Source organism: Rhipicephalus sanguineus, chromosome 8 (genome assembly GCF_013339695.2).
Source record: "Rhipicephalus sanguineus isolate Rsan-2018 chromosome 8, BIME_Rsan_1.4, whole genome shotgun sequence".
Lineage (NCBI taxonomy): Eukaryota > Metazoa > Arthropoda > Arachnida > Ixodida > Ixodidae > Rhipicephalus > Rhipicephalus sanguineus.
The window spans coordinates 20,497,302-20,511,670 of record NC_051183.1 but is presented as its reverse complement, the minus strand read 5'-3'; the positions used below and the strand labels follow the sequence as shown (position 1 = coordinate 20,511,670).

General features: G+C 46.4%; 2 protein-coding genes across 2 annotated transcripts; one reads left to right on the top strand and one right to left on the bottom strand.

Moving 5' to 3' along the window:
• Positions 1-2,149: 2,149 nt before the first annotated feature.
• Positions 2,150-5,375, top strand: LOC119401519 (retinol dehydrogenase 7; the record flags this gene model as incomplete). Its single annotated transcript, XM_037668396.2, is given in 3 exon segments — positions 2,150-2,332; positions 3,835-3,967; positions 5,039-5,375. Coding segments are annotated over 3 exon segments (650 nt in total), but the record flags the coding sequence as incomplete, so codon positions are not given.
• A 1,349-nt stretch (positions 5,376-6,724) lies between these two features.
• Positions 6,725-14,147, bottom strand: LOC119401518 (short-chain dehydrogenase/reductase family 9C member 7). The gene is made up of 5 exons (XM_037668395.2): positions 13,726-14,147; positions 12,457-12,663; positions 10,605-10,787; positions 8,392-8,524; positions 6,725-7,058 (listed from the first exon to the last, which is right to left on the bottom strand). The coding sequence occupies exons 1-5, from the start codon at positions 13,928-13,930 to the stop codon at positions 6,725-6,727; spliced, it is 1,062 nt and encodes a 353-aa protein (XP_037524323.1). The 5' UTR covers positions 13,931-14,147.
• Positions 14,148-14,369: the final 222 nt, after the last annotated feature.

Below are 14,369 nucleotides of genomic sequence, written 5' to 3'. Positions count from 1 at the left end.
CGCATGCGTAGCGGCGACAAACGCTAAAGCGAAGCTTTGGGTACCCTATTTTAAAACAGCCTATTCTTGACCGAGGGCTGAGGGTCAGGTGGAATAAGGCACTACAGCCGCGTCCAGTTTGTCCTCGTTACATGCTTGCTGCCAGCGTTCGCTCACCATTGTCAGTGAAATAATCAAACCCGCAGTCCAGGTGTTGGCTGCTCTGAACTACGACAACATCGACCAAAATTATACACGCTTGTTCTCAACAGGAGCGTGAGAGCTGTACTGAATGTGAATTACAGACGCTCCGCTGTTACGGAAGACGACGGCGACGATCGGTGGCCGTGGTTGTCGCTCGCGCACGTGCTCGCCAGTAGCCAGACCTGCCTGATAAAGAGCCTTTCGCAAAGCAACGTCTGACCCTTTCTTGACCCTTACTGTTTCATACTCGACGATCCAATCCCCCACGTCGTGCTCGTCGTTGCCGCGAAATACGTGTGGGTTGCGTTGCTGAGGCACACCCGTACAGAAGACTGTCGTGGTTGCGGCAGCTTGCGAAGGGCCAGGAGCAGTCGTGGTGAAAGGACGGTAGCGTCCGATTGCGAAGTTCCAGGTTTACGGGAACCCCGGCTCCTCCACCACTTGAAATAGGGGTGTTGTACGTCAAGAAAGGGGTCAGACGTTGCTTTGCAAAAGGCTCTTTATCAGGCAGGTCTGGCTACTGGCGAGCGCGTGAGCGAGCGACAACCACGGGGCCACCGATCGTCGTCGTCGTCTTCCGTAACAGCGGAGCGTCTGTCATTCACATTCAGTACAGAGCAAAATATGTGATCTGTAGGCGGTAAAATAAGCCATTTGCTGGTCCTCGCCAAAGGCGCGCTTGACGTAATCATGTCTGCCGAGAAAGGCATTAGAAACTTCTCCAAGGCAAGCCATAAAACAACATATACAGGGCATACACAGACATCATCATGGTCACCACACTGTTCTACACCCGTATCATGGTGAACCCCCTGCACGTTATGTGACCTATATCCACTTGTGGGGTGCTATCACCCCCTGTAAAGTCGTTTGCGCCTCATGGTTCACGCGTGTCCCGCGGATAGACCGCAGGTAGGTTAAATGGCGTCCGAGCGAGTAGTGGCGCTGTGTTCGCGTGGGCTAGGGTTAGCGTGGTGGCGCCGGCAGCGCCGCCTGCCGGGGAAGCTAGGCCGGTGAACAGAATACAGCAGGGAGGCTCTCTTTGGGCTTGGCGGCGTGCGTGGATGGACGTCTCCCGCGGTGCGTCCGGGGGGGACGATACCGCGGCTCGTTTCCCACGGGCCCCTCGTGGTGAGTCGTGCATCGGCGACGCCGCATTCGCGGTGCATTGTATGTCTTATGTTGTCTTCGGTGTGTTATGTTTTCTGGGTATTCATAAGCATTGTATAAGGTTACTCACGCGCAGCAGGTTACTAGTTGTGTATTAGATTCGGCTGACGGGCTCGCCGTAAGTAAAAAGCAAGTTAATAAATGTACACGTGTTGGCTTTCCCGACGGCGTCTGCTGTCTCCGTGTGTTCCGAGAGCGGCGATATATACAGACCCCACAACTTATCTCTAGCAATACAGTGTAAGCTGTAAAAAATTACATCAGCAAGCTGGAATATGTGATCATACAGGAATACTCTTGAATATGTGTTGATTGTTAAACTATGGAGTAAGAGACAACAGGCTGGTTAACCAGAGGATGTGTCCGGTTTGCTACCCTGTACTTGGGAAGGGGACATGCGGTGTAAAAGAATGAAAGAGAGGAATATGAATCTGTGACGACACTGTACTGTCATGGCTATAGCACCGTCCAAGTACGATACACCAGCATTATCTATGAACAGTCATGATTTGCCATTCAGTCCGGTTTACCGAAGAAACTGCAATAACGCGCTATGAGCGGCTTGCATTGAAGACGGGGTAGGCCAGTGCCCTAGGATTTTGTTATCTGTGAAAGCGCGGTTGTCCAGCTGTCCTAGTTCGGCTGAGAGGATCGCTCCGTCGGAGTTAAGGCGGGTACACTCAGAGAGAAGGTGAGCGATTGTTTCACTGCACCCGCAGAGACTACACAACTAAGATACATATAAAGTTGTTGAGAAAATGTTTGACTTATGACGGCAAACTGACATCCCTCGCAGAGCTCTGGGCTGTGGTGTGCAACGCGGCCATAATGAACAGCGGCCTCGTCGAATGGTTGACGATGGCAAGCATCACTCGCATCTTTGACGTCAATGTCTTCGGCGTGGTGAGGGTGGTGAAGAGGTTCCTACCCATGCTCAAGGAGACCCACGGACGGGCAGTCATCGTCACCAGCAATCTTTGTAAGTGTTTTGCCGATGCGAGTGTTCTTAGGTCGCAGCTCATTAGCAAGTTTAGTCTACTTTATTTCCAGCAAACATGCTTACATAGACGTTTGAGTCATATGGGAGTAAAATCCGCTCGAAAGCAGCTCGACAAATCTCCCATATCCCTTGAGCTCATGGCCCCCATAAAGGCCCCCATATTCTTTGTGTTTAAGTTAGCCGAGTGTCTTCTTTAGCAAGAGTTCAAGAATTAAATGAATGATATTGCTATCGCTATTATAAAGCACTTTCGAAATGCAGGTATTCTGTCTAAGCTGCCATGGTGGTCTAATGGTTACGGTGCTCGACCGGTGACACAAAGGTCACGGGATCGAATCCCGACCGCGATGGCCTCATTTCGATGGAGGCAATATGCTAGAGGCCCGTGTGCTTAGATTTAGGTGCATATTAAAGAACCCCAGATGGTAAAAAATTCCGGAGCCCTCCACTATACGGCGTCTATCATAATCACATCCAGGTTTTGCGACGTAACACTCCACTAATAATTATTATTAGCAAATTAGTCGAGTTTACTCTTTAGCAAAGGTTCAAGCATTAAGGGGATGGTCTTGCTATCGCTATTATAAGGCACTTTAGAAATAGAGATATTCTGTATCCAGGCAGCTGGACAACGCTATTGAAATAATGTTGCTCAGATTTTAAGGAAAAAAGATTCAAACTTACGAGAATATTAGGAACTATATATTTTTCGGTGCGTTGAATTTCCTTATTAAAAAGTGTAGAAAAAGTAGGGCATTAATTAGGGCGTAAAACATGGCATTTTTCCCACCGCAGAATAAACACGCTTAACAAAGAGCACTTCCATAATTCTTTCTAATATTTCGGACATCTTACTAAGGCCTCCCTCAAACATCAAAGTAGTCTCTACAACGATAGTAAGGTTGTACTAAATCCTATAAAATGCAGTTACACTATGTTGTTTTATGATTCACCTCAACAATATATCCCAATAAATCTGCTTTGTGCGCTCATTTCACGCAATTTATGATATTAGCTGGTTTTGAGAACATACCTCTTGAGCGATTCAACCTTGAGCAGGTGGACAATATGCTGAAAAAATTCGTTGCTGGCCTAGTTACTTCATAATACAAAAAGCGATTGTCCTCTGCCTTAGTGTTCTTTCTTTGTTCTATGTCGAATACGTGTTATGCAGTATTTAAGAGTGTGGACAATATGCGTCTCAGAAAGTGCGCATTTTCCACTGGTAGTCATTATTGTGTATCGTACTGCAGAAAAGGCTTTCTCTACCTTATGAATAATTATTCATGTTAACAATTTCCCTTTCTCAATGTCAAAGCACTTGACTGAAAAAAAAATCAAAACAGGCTGAATGCCATCTTCGCTATAATATACGCATAATTTTAAACCTGACACCTAGGACTATATCGTAAAGATATACATTTAAGCCCTAAGACGAAACAACTGAAACATCACTTTTTTCTGTATTAAACCTTTTTCAGCTCACTTCACACTGCCGTTTACTACGCCATACGCGATGACTAAACACGCGGTTCAGTCCTTGGTCGACGGTTTAAGAAGAGAGTGCCATGGCAAGGGAGTCGACGTCGTAGCTGTTGAGCCCCTGACATACAGGTAAGTAGAGACACCTTTTGAATGATCACTCAAGCTGTATACGTCGCTGTCTTTACGGAACAAACTACGCAGTACATGTTGAGCCCAACCAGTAGTTACGAAAATTTGGATGTCTCTTATTGTAACGATATACCGAGCAATACTGTGTGCTGTGAGACCATTGATTCTTTTACAAACCACATATGCCGTGTTGAATTAACATCATAAAACCTTAGTATTGTTGGTGGTATTAATATTTTTGTTATTCTTGTAAACACAGCCCATTAATGTATGTACAATCCCCTGCAAGGTCCATGGTGAGCCTGCAGCGCGTTAAAAACGTTACTCTTAGGCTGATTGCTAGCACCGATGCTGTTGGAGACTTCAAAATAAAACCGAATCATTGTACGCGGGCGAACCCCCTCCTTCCCTTCCCCCCAACACCCCCAATCCCCAACCCCTTGAGCGATGGGAGACCTTGTTATCCAGCCCCGCCCTACCGACTCAGCTTGCACTGACGGACAGGGGCCAGGAGCTGCTAGATACATACGGGTCCCGAAACTAGGGAACCGCCCCGTCTGGTGCCTGCGTGCACTACCAACACAGTTGGGCTTAATAAAAGTTGATTCATCATCATCATCATCATGTACGCGGGCACCGCCAGTACCCGAAATAAAGTTTAGAGGTTGTCTTGTTAATCATCACACCCGAAGATCATGGAGACGAGGCAGAACAGGCAATCCATTCACCCGCATGCAAAGTCCCACAAGGCCGAATAATAATAATAAAAAAAAAAAAAACATAAGTGGACTGTACCTAGACATGTATTTTTCCGTAGAAAGGCAGTAGGAACAAATGACGAGATACAGTGTTAAGGAAACATTTTCGCCCATTGAATAAATGAATCACAATAGCAGGTTTAGTGATTTGGCAAGGTGGCTATCTTCAAGTGCAACGCGAGAGAAAACGAAGTGTAGGGTAGGAGGATGCACACACACGATTGGTACTTTGTCTTTCTTCGTGCTAACTTTCTTGCTCTGCAGTTAAGAATGGTCGAATAATAAGGCCATAAATGTGTCGTCCGTATCGCAGGTCTAAAGTTACTGACGCCGTAGGCTGCCTCGCTGCCGTGGAGAAGGAATTCAAGAGTCAGCCCGCCGAAGTTACGGCCGGCTTCAACGCCCAAGAACTGCACGACTGGACGCGCTCAGTCAAAGCGCTCTACGACTGGAGGATCAAGGACGACATCGAAGACCTGGTCGACCAAATGGTCCTGGCCGTCAGGGAGACAGATCCCAAGACTCGATACCGGACAATGGCCGTCTTCGACTACGCTTGGGTCACGTGCCTCAGGATGCTTCCGGCCGAGGCGGTTGACATTATTTTACTATGGTCGAGACGGCTGGCGCTGTGGAGGAAGAAGTGAGCGGGGAACATTTCATATCTGCTCTAGCAGATATCACAGGATGTCATCTCTTGGTGGTGCTTGCGTCGGCATGTTGAATGGTCCTGGCGAACTGAGCGTTTTGAGGAGTGTGTCGTCCTGACAGATGGAACTCATCAGGATGGTTGAAGTACCAGAGTTTTTTAGCACAAGCTTCCACTTCGAGTTCATGGCTTCAACGACGCAACTAGTTGGCATCGCCTGCTTACTCGAAGCATGTGCAGGCCAAACAAACATATCTGGCTGCGAATATTTGTGGACGAACTAGAAATGTGCTGCAGTGAAATATGAAAGTTATCTAGGTGTCAGATTTTACTGCTTACCCTGAACAGTCTTTGAAGGTGTCACGCGAAGAGACGGTATTCAGTGTCACAAAGACGAAACATACCTGATCACACATACTCTTTGTCCCAAGTTTGCACAAAAAGCAATTAGATTCATACACATTTATGTGTATATATACTCGAAGGCGCCTGAATTATGATGAGAATGACAATCATAATAACAACAATCGTGAACCGTACTTTAGGTGCGCACCGAAAAACTCCCGAGTATCAAAAATAGTTGATGATTGTCCCCTACCTCCCGTCTATCCCTTAACATATTGTAGCTAGTTCCAAAGGTCGATAAACCTTCGAACTTCAATAGAAATGTGCGACAAGTCTTATAATAGCGAAGAGCCAAGCTCATCTGCTGTTACGCAAGAATGCCTGACCCATTGTTAGTCTGTGTGTCAGTTTAAACGCCGCGTACTGCTACGCTACTCTTGTAGTGAATTTGCAGAAGCTTGCTCGCTGATTGCGTTAATGTCAGCAGGAAATGTGTTTTGGGGTCCCTGACTAGTGCAGGGACCCTAAACATGCAGCCCGAGGACCTTCTGATAGCGGCCTGGCAAGCGCAAGGCTATCAGCAGCCCACAGTCTTTATTTTCTTAATGGTCGCACATGCTGCTTTGATCATGTGCTACAAGACGTGAATGGTGTTAAGAATTTTTTTCGTGGGGCACCCCATGTGGTCACAATGTATCACCGCACAAGCGTTGAACATAAAGTAGACATTTCAGATTCGGCGTCCATATTTCAGTCATTCTGTATACCAGTATCAATATGTTTCTCGAAACCTGGCGTCAAGTACCTTTGAGTAATGACTCATATGAGATGTGAGAAAGACCTTCGTTCAAACGGCAATGTTAGCTGACATTTTGCGAAAGCTCCTTTCCCTCCTCCCCCTTCCCCTAGAAGTCATCACTCTCCCGGCCTATCGAGACTAAGTTTTGTGACTGCGGCCCGCTAGCTCAGGTGAGTTTGAGACCCCTGGACTATGGACTAGTGCCTTTACTTCATCATGAGCTGAATCTTCCGCGTGACGACAGATAGTAAATCAGTCACGTCACGGGGGAACGCTGTCTCGAAGAAGATGTAAGGCGTGTCTTTCCCACAGGGTGATCGATAAACATACTTCGGGTAAGTTTCTCGGACTGCTTTCTCGATGACGTCGACAGCTTCCTCGGGGTCTTCCCTAATAAAAGCGTCGAAGGCTTTCTGATTTATCTTTATCCAGTCCTCAATGTCCCGATGAGTGTAGTCGGCGACTGCGTCCGGATCCTGTTGCTTCAACTCCCGCATAACCAAGTCCATGGGAGTCGAGCCAGCTTTGAAGATCTCCGTCCTAGAAATTCCAAAAGGAGAACAGCATAACAGTTTTAGAATAGGGTTCGCTGAGTTAGTTTTGCTTGGGTACGATACGCTATTTTTTAACTTGAGTGCCTGAGAGGTTAGCGTATGCGTCTGCAGTTGCAACAAACGCCAACGGAAAGCTTTTCTAAAACGCTACCGCTAAACGCTTACGCAACGGAAAGCTATTCTAAAACTGCCTAATGAACGAACGCTCTCTCGAGATGCTGTTTTCAGAACGCGGACCAAACTTAATCTTAATGCTGTGGTGCGCAAAGGAACGAAACACGAAGGAAGGCAAACGAAACACGGCGCAAACTATCAACTGAAAGTTTATTGAAACACCAAACATATATATATGTGGTTAGATGACCCCGAGTTAAAGGCACGTGTACGGACCAAACCACTCCTGGCAATAAACGCTGTCCTTAGCTACGTAATGTTAATTTCTCAAATTGGAATGCCCCGGTTGCTCAGCTAAAGAAACGCATTTAGTGAAGCTTTCATTAGGAAGAGAAGCATACCTTTTTTTTTCACTCATCTGTACTCGTTGGTAGCTTCCTCATATGTTTTCTAATCGTTATACAAGTTAAAATATTTGATGGTGCTTTTCCCCCTTTCTGCAATGCCTCTGAGGGCCTGTCGCGGAAGATTCTGGTGCTGGGCCTGTTGGTGCATAGTTTTAATGCAGGATGACACCCAGCCTTAAAGGACGCATACTAGCGTGTGCGCTCCCAGTGTACGTGTTCGTGAAATTCCTTCCTCCTGTGTATGTGTCCTTCAAGGCTGGGTGTCTTTGTTCTTTGAAATTCTAGGGGTCTGTAAAATATATTTAAATAAATAAATAAATAATAAATAAATAAATAAATAAATAAATAAATAAATAAATAAATAAACTAGAGTTTATGGCATTATGGAAGACCACCTTGAACCTTCTTTTTTGTCTATAGCTCTTTAAAAAAAGGATGCTCATTTCATCATGTGACCTAGGAGTAAGAGAAGTTCCCACATTCGCAAGCTGAGAAACATTTTATGAACAACATATATATTGGATATTTCATTAAAGTGGTGAAAGGGTTATCGCAGTGTCCATTCTTACCTCCCCATTTTAATAAGCGCTAAAGCAGACGCACTCTAAAGGAAACTGGGTCATCGGCGTAAACGATTCGTCAGCTAACAGAAAACATATAAATTCAAGTGGATGAGAGGGTTACACTATTCATTAAAAAAGTTCCAAAGAGAAGTTACGAAATATATGCAGTAAACAGGTTTCCTGCGGTGACTGGCTCCAGGAACATTATATTTGGCTTCACTATCATTCAACATACCGATAAGCCGAAGGCTCCACTGTAACGAAGTCAACCCCTTTGCCATGACATTCCCGGCGCAGACCGTCCATCATGGAAACCACGGCGTGCTTGGACATGCAGTACGGCACGCTCATGGGGACTGTAAAACGACCTGAAATTGAACACAAAAATGAGTACTTGAAGGTGTTGGGCCCAGACAGTGAAGAACGGACATTTACAATGTATTCCAGAAATACGTGTGCGCTCATTAATTCTCACAGCGTGCACATTTTGTTCAGCAATTTTGAGCAATATAGTATCACAAAAAAAGTGACATAGTAATAACGGGATATAAGGAGAAGAAAAAAAGCTAAGCCAGTTCAGCCTCAAGTGAAAGCTGTACCAAGTGCAGAGCAGTGATTCTCCTACGTTTTTCTTGAGCTTTTGTTGTGTTTATCTGCTCTTTCCTGTTCTTTTTTGTTATTTTCTTGTGTTTATCTGTCTTTTAGATGTGAAGCATCTTATGACGGAGTTCAATCCGGTGGTGGTGGTGTGCGGCGTGACCACCCTTACTGCGCATGCGCAAACCCACTCCTCACACCACTTCTCCCCCTTTCCCCTCCCACTCCCCTACCCCTTTCCCTTCACCACTCCTCTCCCTTTCCCATCTCCCTTTCCCCTCTCCCCTCCCATCCCTCTCCCCTCTCCACTTTCGCTACCACTCCGCCTTTCCCCTCCGTTCTCGACTCTCCCTCTCCACTCCCTCTCTCCCCTCCCCTCTGTACTTTCCCTCTCCACTCCCCCCTCTGAAACGCGGGCTCGACATGCCGAAACGCTGCTTCGCATCGCCTCATGGTCCCGTTTAGCGGGAGATGGTGTGAGCTTTTCTGCTCTTTTCTATCCTTTTCATAGTATTATGTGACATCTTCTATGCTTTTCTCTTCTTTTCTTGTGATTATCTTATTTGTTTTCTGTTCTACGGTCTCCTTTCTACAGTTTTTCTACTGCTCGCTGTTCCGAGTGCGGTGCGTCTTACTCCAGGCGCCGACGTTTCAACTCCGTTTCTCTCTTCCGTAAATTTACATCTGACTCCACACGCTGGCGTTTCGCTTTTAATGGTCTCGGACAGACGAATTAGCCCTTCGGCGACGCTGGCGTTCCTAACGCGCAGCCTTCTCGGCTTATGTGGGTCGAACGTGGCACCTGCATGACGCCAACGTGAGACATGAGACTGCTGCGTGGCACCAACGCGAGATATGAGGCGACGACAGGATAGTCTCTTAAACTGCTCCAAAGTTGCAATGTACGGGTGTATCGAACGAATTCGTATAGTTTGTAAGTGCGAGAGGAATAATTGTCGCTGAGCGTAGTACCCGAAGCGCGTTGCATCTCGGACAGCGCGAAAAGCAGAAGGAGCGGCTGCAGGCCATCTGTTGAATCGGCAGTCAGGTAGTGCCAAATCCCGTGCGCAGCCATTCATCTTTTCTGCTGTTGCAACGGCTGCGCAGTGGCTACAGCGCGCTCGGCTGCGGAGCGGGGACGGCGGCGGTTGAGCAGAGGTTGTAACTCGTAATTCTTACCGTGACTAATGTTAAGGCGAAAGCCTTGCCCGCCTCATAAATAGCGAAAATTGACCGGCGTCCCGCATCGGCGGCGTCAACACGAGTGATGCATAATATCATCATCACGCGATGAAGTCACCATATAACGTTAACACGGCTTCACATATCGCCAAAATTTATGACGTCATCGTGACGCCACTATGACGCTATTATGACGTCGCAAAACATGATGTTACATAATGACGTCATCAAATCACATCGTCGCTCGTTCAAAGGAGGGCCGATCATGGAGGCAGTGCAAAACCAGGTGAGCTGCAGATACTTTCGAGGGGGGCGGGGGAGGAGGATCAATGCATCAAGTGAGAAGAGAAAGAAGATGGCTTTCGCCTTCGAGTCACCTTATTCGAATACATAAGGGACCCTGTGAGTTTCCTTTTTTTTTTTGACGATGACGTGACTCGTGCGCCGTTTATCTGCCAAGGCTTTCTGACAACGGTGGGGTCGAACAACGAGCCAAGTAGTGCGCTCTCTTTAAAAACGGGAGCGAAAAAAGCCGGCGTGAGCGAGCAGACATTCGCTGGCATGCCATGGTGTACGAAATGGGGAGGGGGGGGGGTAGATGTACTAGGAGACTGTGGGAGGAATGTTAATGTATCGTTCGGAATTATACGGGCGCAAAGTTTTACCTACCTAAGGGACTCGCTACCGTAACAAGCCTGCCCTTGCTTTTCTTCAAGAGTGGTAGAAACTTCTTGGCGACTCGAAGCACCCCGAAGACGTTGATGTTGAAGACGTCGACGACCGTGTCCATCGTCAGCCACTCCAAAAGGCCGGTGCTCCCGATCCCGGCGTTTGCAACAACCGCCGAGAGCTCTGCGTCAAGAAAAAGAACAACATCAACCAATACCTCAACTGAAATAAAAAAATCAGGCCATATCAACGAAGTGAATGATGATGAGTGGGCGAAGCTCCGGAGGTAATCTGGTAAACCGTCAATCCCCGTAAATTTTGCCCACTCGATCACCATATAAACACCTGACACACAAACGCGGGGGTCCTCATATATGACGCTAAGCTCAGGGGAACGCTTGTTGTCGGCGTTGCCGTTTTGCCTTTCGAGGGCGAGAGCGCGTTCACGGTCGTTTTCATCCATGGCAGAAAGAGAATGTGTGGTCTGCAACGCGCTTATGCTTCATGGTCATCAGCGTCATCGTCATCGTTATCACGTGTAGTGCGTACATTCCACTATACTGGAACGCGCTTATTCTTCTTGGTCATCAGTCGTTATCATCATCTTTATCGCATGGAGTGGATACATCCCACTACGCGTGGCTACCTCCTACTACATACTACAAAGGAGGGACAGGCCCACACCCTGAGGAGCTTCGCCCCTAAAAGGGGGGAAATCGTTATTTATAGCTACTCATGATAGCATCAAGATGTCGCTTTCCTGTTCTATCATCGCGTACTACTAAATCCACACCTGTATTCGCTGCCACTGTAACAATATCGTATTGAATTCTCACCGTGTATTTTCACACTTCAGAAGCGCTGGCATTTTTTGCACTTTTTGCTGCATTGATGTATACAATGTTAGTCGACATCAGTGCGTGTTATTCCTTGTCACCTCTTCCAGTCACACATTACCGCAATTCGTTTTGGCCTACTGCAATGACATACTGCCAAATTAATCGATGAAAATTGGCAATGGCCACACCTCGCAAACATACGCGCAGTGCGAGTTGCGATTTGATGCTCTTGCTTAATGGTTACTTCAGATTGCTGTCTTTTTCTTATGAGCATTAGCAGATGAGTTAGTCACTAGTGCATTTACATGTAGTAAAACAAGGTAGCAGTTGGTGTCCGAGTATCTCGGAATAATTGATCTTCTGTATTAATTTTATGGTTTACTTCATTAACATGTGTAACCGTCATCTGCACGTCATCCAACATCCACCCGCATCCGCCTATCACCCAACACATACTCGTAATGTGCCCATCCCCCACCATACACCCATCATCATTCTATCACCCAACATCCATCCCATCATCAGTCTATCACCCACTATCCACCCATTATCTGCCCATCACCCACCATCCACCCATTCCGTCACACAATATCCACTCATTATCTGCCTATCACCCACCATTCACCCATCACTATCCATTACCACAATCCACCAAGGATGTGGGTGGTGTGTACTATGATGCCCACCGTTTAACAAATTTTAAGTTGGACAGAGAAGCAAAAGAAGGCACGGAGGTTAATCAGACGGTGGTCCAGTTTGCTACCCTGCAGTGTGGGTAGAGATAGAAGGGTGAAGGAAAAGAGAGAGAGAAAGCAAGGGAATGCAGAGAGGTTAATAAACGCAGGCCTACTTTGCTAACTTGAACAAGGGGAAATGACTAAAGGTGTACCGAGGTTTTCTATCATATCCTGGCTATCACTGCAGTAAGGTGCATTTGTTCCACGAATTAAAAATGAAATACGTTATTTGCCGTTCTATTGCTCTATGATATAAAGTACAAACGCTTGGCTTACCCCTCTTTCCGAGATGCTTCTTTATCGCGTCGAAGGCTTTGTCGACTTGCTCCTGTTTCGTCACATCTAACTCTAGAACGTTAACGTTTGAGAAGCCCTTTAACTCGCTGGCACCAGGGCTGGTGAAACTGAGACAACTTGCGAATACCAGGAAGCCTTTGCGAGAGAGTCGCTTCGCCAGTCGATGACCAAATCCCGTATCACATCCTGAAAAGTGAAATCATAAAGTGGTAACATTCTGTGGAGCGATGTGCTCGGATAAGCGCTAGTGTAAGTGCAATTTATAAAATCATAACGAAACATATAAATGAAGTCTTTGCTATGGAACGTTGCGCGAAGTTGATCTAATTAGACGTCACGTTTAGAAAAAAAGAAAAAAAAAACTGCTCGCTGCTGTAGTGCGGAAGAAGGTGGTGGTTGTTTTTTCGGAGATAACTGGCGAGTACATGAATCAAGATCCCTCTCTTCCGAGTCTGCGAACTCTTCTATTTAAGAAATCATTTATTAACGGGGTGAACCTTCTAGACCACTCCTGTCAATAAGATTATTGTTAGATTTAGTGAGTTTAACTGAATACAAGTGGTTGTCCTCCAGTTTTCAAAACGAAGCCCGAGAAATCACACACTGACTACCCAGAAACTGAGTCTTCACGTATTGCCCATAAATCAGCATTAAGGTTACTACAACTTCTTACTCTGCCAAATTTTTACTGTTTTCTTTAGACATCACTATTTCTTTTTCGTTCGTTGGGCACATTCCTCCTCCATGTACCCCACGTTCGATCCACAAACACTAAATCACAGTGATAAATTATTAACACTAATTTCAAACTCCTATATGCAAATAGGAAATGCTATATGCTAAATGTTTGGGGCAATGTGTTGAAAAAGTTTGGGGCAATGTATTGAAGAACCGCCGATGCAGAGGGAACGACAAGGTTTTATCATTTGAAGACAAATGTTAGGAATAGACAGCAATTCTTTAATGATAATACTGGAGATGTTAGGAAATCATTCAACTTACCACATTTATAAAGTAACAAGCCTGTGTTGGTGCTGTGTGTAAGCATTTTGTCCTTGTCTTAATTCTGCGTTCTGGTTCTCATAACAAGCCTAGTACTAAGCAGAAATGCTTCAATGCGTCCACGCAAGACTTTGCACTGCGAATATCGTGCTAATATGATTGGCACATGGACAGTTGCTTTGTGCACTCGAGGCTGATATTTCAAAACATCACAACATGCACAGTCATTCGAATATTTGTACTCACCAGTTATGAGCACTGCCCTTCCTTCTCCACTGACCTCGGTAACAAAAGCACGTGCCCACACAAGCCTGGATAGTACATATGACAAAATGGCGGCAATCCACGTAAATCCGACAACCTTGGCCACTTCATTCAAGGGAGTCGTGTAGTCCCGCAGTCTCCAGAACAGAAACAAGAAAGCGAAGAACAAAACAAAGGAGGTCCTCATTGCGACGGGTGACGCTGTGCGAGAGTGAAATATTCAAGCCTCTCGCGCGGGACACTGGCTTTTGAAACCGTCACTTTACACCAGGGTGGGCGCGGTGCACGTTGTGGCGAGCGAGTACGATGACAAGACGAGAGCGCACCATTTTCCGCGGGAAACGCGCGAAGTGTTCTGAGAGCGGGTACGCCACTGCACCGGACCTCGTAAACAACAAGACATAGAAGCCGGACAAAGGGCAGGCAGGATGGGATATACGCTGCGAGGAGGAGGGATTCATTTTGACGACGCTTAGGCGAAGCGCACGATGAAGCACCGTCAATGAGTTTGAAGGTGAGGGAAGGAAATAAGCAGATTTAGAACTGCGAGCCGCAATGAAGGCGCAGGAAAAACACGATTGCGTTGAGGCGGTAGCATGCGACACGCGTCGTTGAGAAAACGAGTT

Bases quoted from the DNA above. Each gene is read 5' to 3' on its own strand.
- LOC119401518 (XM_037668395.2), bottom strand. From the start codon at position 13,930: ATGAGGACCTCCTTTGTTTTGTTCTTCGCTTTCTTGTTTCTGTTCTGG. The intron at 10,788-12,456 runs GTAAGCCAAGCG...TTCTTGACGCAG, and splicing joins GAAGCATCTCGGAAAGAGGG to AGCTCTCGGCGGTTGTTGCA. The intron at 8,525-10,604 runs GTAGGTAAAACT...GTTCAATTTCAG, and splicing joins TACGGTAGCGAGTCCCTTAG to GTCGTTTTACAGTCCCCATG.